The following is a 10,417-nucleotide window of genomic DNA, read 5'->3' as shown; positions in this document are numbered from 1 at the left end:
GGATTCAAAAGGGAAGTCGGGGAAGACACCAGGCCATGCCCAGGAGAGAATAGTGAGGTAACAGTATAAACAGACAAGCCCTGGCTTTGCCACAGGGAGACAGACTCTTTGATTCTTCCAGGAACAGTCATTTGCATATCACATTGATATTTCAAGTTGCCACCATTTCCTTCGATTTCCAGACTCACAAGCTATCTCAGAAACCATCAATGCTGAACCAAGATGAGGTGCAAATCGGGGTTTCTCAGCCCGACACACAGGTATTTCCAACTGCCCTGTTCTTTCCGTTCTCTCGGTAGAGCGATGCCCTCTCCATCTTTTAGTAGCGTCTCGCTTCCACCCAGTAGAGGCCAGGAGCCTCCCTTGTCCCAGTTGTGACAATATAAGGAAAGTCTACAGATAGGGTCACGCTGGTGTGTGAGGGTGGCTTCCAGTTGAGAACCCGTGCTTTAAGCCATTCATAGCACAAGCCCACCCAGTATTCATTCCAGAACCATGTTCTCTGTGTGAGTGGCAAGGAGAACTTTCCCTGGACAGAGCGGTGGTATGGGCCACCAACAGGGGCTCTGTTCTAAATGATCTCCCAGCAGCAACTCAACAAATCCTCCCAGGTAAATCTGAGTTTTAGATGAATGTCACATTATTATTCTAACATAGGTTTGCCTCAGGTGATATTTGAGGACTACATATGCTAAAACCACACAATCCTCCAGCCCCTTTTCTTGAAATTTAGATTTAATAAGTATGGACAGTTTTTTTTTCAAATTGTACAGCCCTACTTATGCACAAATAAGTAACTGCAGAGGCCCTGGGACCCTAAAATTCTGGTGTTGCCAGTGACTAGCTTTAATTTGTGGGGGGTTACATCTTTGAGCTTCTTTGGGGCTCAGTTTCTCACCTATAAAATGGATACACCAGTAGTCATTTCTCGCAGATTTGGGGGTAGTAGGTAGCACGTGTGCCCAGAGCTCTCTTATGATCCTGAACCCAGTGAGTGGCAACTGACTTAGTCGCCGCGCTCACTCCCTCATCCACTCCTGACTCATCCGAGGTTTTCTGGGCCGTCGTTGCTGAGTTTCGCCCAGCCTTCCTCCCCACGGGCTGGGGTTAGACAACTTTCCCACCCCAACTTGCCATTGTCGTCCCCCTCCCCCCGGCTCGCCCTCCCCACCGGGCCTCGCCATCCCCAGAGCCGTCCGAAGGTGGCAGCACCGGCCCCGCAGTCCTCACGGTCGGGCTGGCGCTGTGCAGGTCGCCGGCGAGCCGCGTCCGGAGCCCGGCGCCGAGCAGGCCTGGAGAGGCGGAGGCCACACCCCGCGGGGCCCAGGCGCTTCCCGCCGGTGAATCATCCCCGCAGCAGCGGTTCCCGCAGTCCGCTGCAGCGCCCCGGGCCCGGCCGCGCCCCAGCCGAGTGCCGTGCCTCGCCTCTCCGCGACCCCTCTCTCTGTGCAGTGCGCCATCCCGATCGCTACCATGGCAGGCATCGCGATGAAGCTGGCCAAGGACCGCGAAGCGGCCGAGGGGCTGGGGTCGCACGAGAGAGCCATTAAGTACCTCAACCAGGACTACGAGACGCTGCGGAACGAGTGCCTGGAGGCCGGGGCGCTCTTCCAGGATCCTTCCTTCCCCGCCCTGCCGTCGTCCCTGGGCTATAAAGAGTTGGGGCCCTACTCCAGCAAAACTCGGGGCATCGAATGGAAGCGGCCCACGGTAAGAAGCGCGAGGGGAACCGGCAGGCCCGGCAGGGGCTGGAAGGGCACTCGGGGTTCCGGGAGGCTGCGAGTCCCTGGCTCCCGGGCTCGGTAGTCCTGGCTTAGTAGTGCTCCGCGATTGCTGCTAAGGGGACTCCCCATGCAGGCTGAGGCCCAGACAGTGGACCTGCCCCAAGCTGTGCGCAGAGCGCTTCACAGGACAGGACCCCAAATCCCATTAGTGGACACGCCCTGGAGGCTGCCTTTGGTTTCACAAAGCCGCAGGGACACAGGACCACTGGGGTGAAACTTTTTACTGGACTCTAGTGGTGAGATGAGTGAGGGTGGAAATATGGGTCGGTTGTAGGGGTGGGGGTGGGGATATAGGAGTAGGATAGAAGACTCGGGACTGCTGGGGGGGGCAAGGGGCGGGCGCAGCCTGGCTCTGGCTGACATAGGGGGTCACAAGTACATGTGGTACTTGTAAATGCAAGTACATTTATTTATCCAGCGTGGGTTTTGTCTGGTTCTCAAAGTGCAGTTAGAGGATCCCTTAACTTAAAGAACTGAAGGGTAACTTAAAGAATCAAAGGGCTCCAATGATTCTGCTACTCATTATTTTGCTGACCTAGAGTCCTTACCCAGCAACCTCTGCTCAACTCCTAGATGCTCCTGTCCCAGTCCTCAGAGTCTCTGCCCTTAAGCCCTTCCCGTTCCCTAGTGGTTTCAGTCGCCAGTGGACACCCATGGGACCCTCACTTGACTTTTCCCGGGAACCGAGAGGAAGTCTAAACTTCTAGATTCCTGTTAGGACAATGGACATTCATACCCTGCTTCCATACTCTTGTTTCCCCCAGGCTGCTTTTGTTATTCTGAATCTAGTCTGTAAGTACCAGAGACTAGCTGGGGTGTAGCTCAGTTGGTAGTCTTTGCTTAGCGTACATGAAGCCCTGGGTTCTATCCCAAGCACCACATAAAATCAGGTGCATGGTAATGTATGCCTGCCATTCCTGGACTCAGGAGGTGGAGACAGGAGGATGAGAGATTCAAAGCCTGGGGCCGCAAAGATGGCTCATTGAGTAAGGGCTTTGGTGGTTATTCCTGATGACCTTAGTTCTATCCCAGAACCCACCTGGAAAAAGAGAACCAACTCCCCCAAAATTGTCCTCTAACCTTCACACGCACACTGTGGTGCACACGTGCAGAGTCCCGCAGGCATGAGAGCGCTCACACAAAAAATTAATAATAATAACATCAAAAGAAGATGGAGGCTGGCCTTGGCTGTACAGTGAGTGCATTTGAGGCCAGCCTGGACCACATGAGACCTTGACCCAAATGGAAAGGAAGACTAGAGAAGTCTCTGTAGAGCAGGATCCCGAGCACCTGGGTACCCTGGGTGAGTCACTGGCTCTCCCTTCCTCACCTCAGATGGGCGTGGTGGTACACACCCTTGATCGAAGCCCTCAAGATACTTTGTAGCTTTGGCTGTTAAGTAAGTTCTAGGCCAACCTGAGCTCCACAGTAAGACTGTATCTCAACATTAAATGAAAAAGATAAAAATAAGACCAATGAGGCCTCTCTGTTTTCTCTCTTGCCTACCACACTTGGTGCAGCTGCTGCGGCTGCTTCGGTTTCCTGGAGACACCCAGCTCTTCTCTCTTACCCTTCTCATCTCCCAGGCATGCTCTTGCCCCAAGTCTGGCTCATTTACATTCTTTCGAAGACTCCTCCTGGGAGAGTCCTTCCTCGCCTTGCTGCTCTCTGCCCTGTGCGCATTCCTGCCCTGGGGTTGTCACCATGAACACACGTTGTCACATGTTTTCTCGCTGAGCTGCTCTGTGTTATTTGCCATGTGCTCTCAGTGTCTTGCTGGGGTAGCATCCCTTCTCAATATTCATTCATTCATTTATTCACTCACTCACTCACTCATTCACTCATTCATTCATTCACCTGCATTTAGGGAGTGCTTACTCTAGCCCAGGCATTGAGACATCCACAGCAAACCACTGATTGTTTGAAGAATGAATGAATGAATGAATGAATGAACAGTCATTGTGACATCCTGACTGGGGAGACAATCCACATACTGGAGAACATGTTCCTCACATTTGCATACTGTTTTGCAACTTACTTTTTTTTTTTTTTTTATCATTTCTGTGGTTAAGGGACACCCTAACCAGAAGCAACTGAAGGGAAGAAAGAATTTACTTGGCTTACAATTCCAGGTTACAGCACATTGTTGAAAGGAAGTCAAAGCAGAAACTCAAGGCTGAGGCACGCTCACCACCCACACACATCTGAGTCCACCAACGTTCCATTCAATCAATGAACAATTATTGAACACTTATTATATCCCAGGCACCGTATACTTAGTTTCTGTCTCTGAAGCCCAGAGAGGGCAGAAGTGTCCTTCAACAGGTGACAGGAAAGCCTGTGGGCCTTCTGAGTAGAAAGACAGAGTTCCAGAGCCACTTCAGGGACACTGCCTAGGGCAGGCAGGCTACACACCACACGTCAAAGCTCGGGAGTGTCAAACATGCTCAGAACAAATCAGGTCTGCAGCCATGGCTGGGCTAGCCATCCTGACCTGTCCTGTCATACCCTGGTGGGGCCAGGCAACAGGAATAACAACAACAACAACAATAATAGTAATAATAATAATAACAATAATAAAGTGCCTACTGGAGTCATTAGTTGGTTATTGGAGACTGAAATAGAGCAATGTCAATGGGTGGGAGGAGGGAAGGGACCAGACAGGCTGCAGACCCTGGAGGAGGAGAAATGGAAGGGAACCAGGTGTTTTACTTACTTAAAAAGGACATCTAAAGGACAAGAAGAATAGAGGGGGAGGGAGGAAGAGAGAGAGAGAGAGAGAGAGAGAGAGAGAGAGAGAGAGAGAGAGAGAACAAACTCCTGTGGCTTGATTTAAGAGTTGTTCAGCTGTGAACGACTTGAGTTTGCTAGAGGTAGAGTCACGAGAGAGGAAGGGGTTCAAGGTGACTCCCAGAGAGACACTGGAGCAATTCAGGGGAAGCCTGGCAGGCAAGGGAGCTCATTGGCCAGGTTGGGGGCTGACAACTCTTCCGGACAGAGTGTTCTAACACTGCAAGAGAACTCTCCACTGCAAAGAGATGAGCTAGACCATGACCAAGCCACACTGAGGGCAGTGGCCATGCTAGGCCACAGTGACAAGCAGCCCAGCACCATCCGAGGATGGCACCTCAGGTCCTCCCAGCTGTCGTGATAGAATCCCTGTCAAGGCCATTCAGCTGACCCTGAGAACAGTCCTGTGTGGGTGGTACATTTGTCTTCTTCAAATAGATGTTGTACAGATGCAGAACAAGCTTCAGGATGCCAAGTGACCCACCAGCATCCTAGGCCTTACGCAGTGAGTGGCAGGGCTGAGGCTCTCGCTGGCTTATCAGAGTCCAAGGTTCAAGCCCTCCCTTCTTCTACGGCTGCCTCATGTTTGATTCCAGGCTCCACAGGCCATGACTGGGGCTCAGTTTTCTAAAGTATATCCAGGTTGTGAAGTCTGAACTTGAACTTCTCTGGAGACCCCGAGGCAGTCTCTGAAGTATAATGGTAGGCTCCCTCCTGAGGTAAGAGCTTGGCCCCTGGATGATCGGTGTGACAGAGGCTCCCGGAGCTGAGTCCAGTCTGCCCCATCCCCGGGGTTAAGTGCTTGCCTGGCAGGCCTTGGGAAAAGTTGGCTTCCCTGCTCGGACAGAAGTGCTTTCTCATTGCCCCTGCATCCGGCAGGCAGACTGATGGGGAAGCAGGAAGTGAGCATGCTCTGTGAGCTGGCGTGCTGGAGGCTGCCTGGGATAGACCCAGCTCTCTGGGAAGAAGACCCCTGGTAGACAGAATAGTGCCAAGAGTCAAGCCACACTATGCAGCCGCGAAACTCCTACAAACCTGCTTAGATTTGGGGCCTGACTTCCTTTGTGGCTTTTGGGTGGAGCTCTTCAGAATCTGAAAACACACCCAGGGGCCTGTGGGAGGGCCGAGCTCTTCCACATTGGCTGCAGGGAGCAACCTCCTCAGAGGCATAAGTGCATTAGCACTTGACACCAATGAGTTCAAATCCCCGTTGTCTCTACCACTGGGGAACTGTAGAGCTTTGAGCAATCACTTTACCTCCTGAGGTGTTCTCCACATATACTAGGAGCTGACTCCATCTTGAGTCCCCGGAGCTGATTTCATCTTGAGTCCCTAAAGCACTGCAAGAGATAAGGCTCCATTCGGTGTTTGCATAGCAGGGACAGAATGCACAAATTCTCCGAGTGCTGAGAGAAGGCAGAAGGGCTGGATTCAGCCCGTCCCCAAGAAGCACGCATATTAGAAAGATGGAGGAGGACCCATGAGTGTCACCAGATTTAGGTTCTCAAAGGGAGGGGTGGGGATAAATGAGAAGGTGAGGCTTCAACCTGGAAGGAGAGGGAAAAGATATCGAAATGGTAACGCATTTGGAAAACGTAGGCAAAGGAAGAACTTCGTGCAAACCCAACCACTTGCATGCATGCCCAGAAGAGAAGCAGGGGCCACTTAGTGTGGAAGGGCCCAACGCCTGGCAGAGGACGCTGGATGCAGTCCCGGGCCCTGGTAGACAGTGTAATGGAGCAGGGTCATAGGACTTCCTCCTAGCATGGAGGTTTAACTGAAACGTTCCTCAGAGCTGAGCGGCATGAGGAGGGGCTTGAGGCCCCGAACCGAGGCCACCATGCCGACCATGCTCTGTGCGCTTGTTTCCAGGAGATCTGCGATGACCCCCAGTTCATCATTGGAGGAGCCACCCGCACAGACATCTGCCAAGGAGCCCTGGGTAAGTAGTGGGGTCTGGAGCAAGCTGTGCTGTGTCAACTGCAAGGTCTGTGGCTTCTCTCCCCCAGCTGTGCAGTGACTTCCATTTCCCCAGATTTCTTGTCTCCTGGGGATGCCTCCTCGCCAGTCACAATGCTAAAACGGAAGGTCTGTGAGGTCCAAGACAGGTCCGAGTGGAGGCAGTGACTCAGTGTGAAGGAAGGGGAATCCTTTCACTGCTGAGAGGAAGTGGGAAGCGCCAGGGCCAGCTCTGCCTTGCAGACAGCCTCCTGCAGGAGCTCACCGGGGAAAGCCATGTGGATTGTGAACAATCAGAATGATCGAGTAATTCATACTAACCCAAGCGTCAGTCAGGATTGGGAGAGCCCTGTCTGAGAGTTAGGGCTCTAGGCTCTCCAACTTCTGAACGCCCCTCCCCCCCCCAGCATCTGGTGAGTCTCAGCAATGATAATCCACCTTCACTTATTCTTCTATGTAATAGACATGGCCCTGTAATTATTTGGGGCAGATGACTTGCTCTGATAAACCAGAAGCCTGCTATCTGCCTCACTGGGTTTCCCAGACAACTCCACTATAACAAAACTGGTTCTCTAGAACTCACCACCTTCCTGTGCCCACGTCATAGGGTTTGTGATCTCATAGGGCTGGCAGTCACTAAACCATGCTTGCCCACACTCTAAGATACCCTGATCGCTCTCATTTTACAGATGAACATTGCCATACCGTAGAGAAGAGGCCTGGTGTACAGACACATTTGTCTGACCCCAGCACTACTGCGTTAAGTGCCAAGACGGCCTCCCTAGAAAGAGGCCTGAAAAAATACCACCCTGTGGGATGTGCCAGCCTGTGCAAACTCTCAGGACTGGGCAACCTCTAGAGAGAACAGAACCCAGTTGGAACACAGCTTCGCTGAGTGAGGATTCCTAAAATTCCATAGAGTTTTCTCACTGCAGAAAACAGGCCTCCCGCCTCTGCCCTCTCCGCCCAGGAAAGAGAGCAGACCAGGCACGCCTAAGATGAGGGGACAAGCCACTGCCTAGCGGAAATGGAGATGATAGGGCTGCAAGCTGACTGGGATTTTGAACAACCTGGGAGCATTCGAAGGATCTAGGAAAATACAGCAGTTGCTGAGTGCTAACGAAGACTACACAGCCACTTCAAAAGTCTGCCCACATCCTAAGGGCCGAGCCACACAGAACAAGTACCTGAGTTCAGACCCATTTCAGTTCCACCAGGCAGTTTGGGAGGGGCCACAAGGGTTAAACTCCTAGGAGAATTTGTTTGCTGTATGTCCAGACAGAATGGGGAAGAGAAATGTAAACCTTCCTAAAGTTTCTCGGTAATTGGTCTAGCATTTAAGGTTTCTGGAAGTTTCAGGTGAGCCATTTTATTTTTCCTTTGGCTTTTTATTCTGGAAGACTCTAACGAGATCATGGGTGGTGAATGTGGCTTACTGAACTCCCACCCTTACTTTGACCTCTGGGCATGAGATCCTGAAGGGCTGGTACCATTGTAAAGTCCCACAAGGCTCAGAGGCAATAGAAGGGCTGTGGCAGAGACACAGGCTCAGCAGGGTTGGGAATAACATCTCCAAATCCCAAAAGGCTGAGAATCGACAGGGCTGTGGCCGAGACACGGGTTTCAGTAATGTCAGTAGTTGGGAGACCTCGGCCCAGGAATACCTAGGGACCTCAGTTGTCCCAAACTGCAGAAGGAAGGAAACTAAATAAGATGCTACCGAACCTACTGGTATGTGCCATCCAGCTCGAAAGCTATTCTTGCTGTGGGGTGGGAGAGCAGGACAGTGTGTGTCCCGTATGCATGGATGAGGTCCTAGGTTCAATCCCTGTGGCAGCAGCCAGTCAATCAATAAAATTGAGCCTGTGCACAGCCAGCTCCTTCCCATTCCTTGGTCCGGTACGTGAGCAAGAGGTATCACCTGAGAAACAATGGCGTTGGGTTGGGTTGGGTTGGGTTGGGTTGGGTTGGGTTGGGTTGGTTGCACTGTGGCATCCTGAATCCCAAGTGGATAGTTTTACGCATGCTATGCCGATCTGACAGCCTGAAGCGCAGAGGCAGGAGGGTCCGTCCGTGTAAGGCTGCGCTGGAGTCACTGTGAGAACCCTGGTCTGACGCCAAGTCCTGCACTCATTTTATAACCGACGGGGTCTGAGTCCTCGGTGCTGAGCTGAGCGAGGATGTTTCATTTTCTCCTTCTGTGCCTCCCACCCAAACGTGTTCACTGACCCAGTGAGCCTGGGCAAATGGCCTCGTTGGACTTGTACACACGTCCCTGCATCTGTCCACACCCTCCCATACCCTGTACAGTGCTGCCCTCAAGTGCTTTACTCAGTCCCTTACTTGCATTCCTGGGAGGCTCAGCTTCTGGCCTTGCCTCAAATGCTCTCCCCACCCTCCCCGTGTGTGTGTGTGTGTGTGTGTGTGTGTGTGTGTGTGTGTGTGTGTGTGAGAGAGAGAGAGAGAGAGAGAGACAGAGAGACAGAGAGAGAGACAGAGACAGAGACAGAGACAGAGAGACAGAGACAGAGACAGAGACAGAGACAGAGAATGGGCACACACAGAGGCACAGAGGTGCTCCCACCTACATTGCAGAATGCGGTTGACCAAGGCATGGACTCAGCACAGGAAAAAGTTCTGCCCTTCTTCAAGGAAGACTGGGAAGGAAAGGCTGAGCCTCACTCAGCTAGGCTGGCCCAGAGGCCAGCCACTCTGCACCCTGTAACTGCTGATGGGGATGGATCCTGTGCCCAGCAGGCCCTGAGGGCCAGGCGAGAGCATATGGTTTCCAGTGCTGACACAGCTGTTCAAACGGCAGGCCTGTCCTCTCTGGGCCCTTGAAGTGGGCCACTTTGCCTGCACCTTCATTTGGCTCCCAGAACACCTACTAGGTGCTGTTTGGCCTCAGGCTGCTCTTCTGGACAGTCTCCCTGTGTTCCCCTCATCAGAGAAGCAGCAGGGAGGCAGCTCTGTGGGAGCTGGGCCCCTGAAGGTGGGTCTGGTCTTACTCTCTCCACACAGAGGAGCCCTTAGGATTTGGGCAGGCCACCCATCTTCTGTGAGTTTTGCTTTCCCTTTGGAACAGGCATTGTGTGTTTGTTTGTTTCATTTTAATAGATAAAACTTTGTGCTTTTAGAAAACATTTAGATTTACAGAAGAACCAAGGAGGTGCTGCATAGAATCAGAACTAGTTTCCAGTCTTAATGACCATCGTACGTGAGTGTGATATGTTTGCTACCATAAATGAACCAGTATCAGTGCACTCTCCTAAGGTCAGGGCTTCACAGAGACTCCTCAGGTTTGCCCAGAGACCCTTTGCATCTCAGGGTCTCTCCAGAATGCCACACTGCATCGCTGTCATGGCCCCCAGGGCGCCTCTCGACTGTGACAGCTTCTCAGTCCAATCTTGTTCTTGTTAAACGTGTCAGTTTCAAACAGCACCAGCCAAGAATTTTGTATGATGCTCTTCTCTTAGGATTTGCATGCATCTCTTTTAATGTAATATCTAGAGATGTCGTCGAGTACAGTGGTGCATGCCTGTAATCCCAGCGCTCAGGAAGCTGAGACAGGAGGATTGCTACCAGGCTAACCTGATCTATGTTGCAAGACCTTATCTCAGAAACACCAAATGTAATGATGATGATAATAATCATAGTCGTAGTAGTAGGAAGGAGAAAGAGGAGGAGAAAAAGAAGGAGGAGGAGGAGGAGGATAGAAAGAAGGAAGAGGAGGAGAAAGAAGAAAAAGAAGGAGGGGGAGGAGGAGGAGGAGAAAAAAGAGAAGGAGAAGGAGAAGGAGAAGGAGAAGGAGAAGAAGAAGAAGAAGAAGAAGAAGAAGAAGAAGAAGAAGAAGAAGAAGAAGAAGAAGAAGAAGAAGAAGAAGA

The 10,417-nt window shown here is 51.8% G+C and overlaps 1 protein-coding gene across 1 annotated transcript in view; it reads left to right on the top strand.

The window, feature by feature from the left end:
• Positions 1-1,225: 1,225 nt before the first annotated feature.
• The window catches only part of Capn2 (calpain 2), a 52,389-nt gene continuing 43,197 nt past the window's right edge, over positions 1,226-10,417 (top strand). The window contains exons 1-2 of the mRNA XM_021197777.2: positions 1,226-1,710; positions 6,447-6,516. Coding sequence (XP_021053436.1) covers positions 1,474-1,710; positions 6,447-6,516 — 307 coding nt within the window. The 5' untranslated portion in view covers positions 1,226-1,473. The remainder of the gene's footprint in view (positions 1,711-6,446; positions 6,517-10,417) is intronic.

Source organism: Mus pahari, chromosome 5 (genome assembly GCF_900095145.1).
Source record: "Mus pahari chromosome 5, PAHARI_EIJ_v1.1, whole genome shotgun sequence".
In the NCBI taxonomy this organism is placed as follows: Eukaryota; Metazoa; Chordata; class Mammalia; order Rodentia; family Muridae; genus Mus; species Mus pahari.
This window is presented reverse-complemented; position numbering and strand designations above follow the sequence as displayed.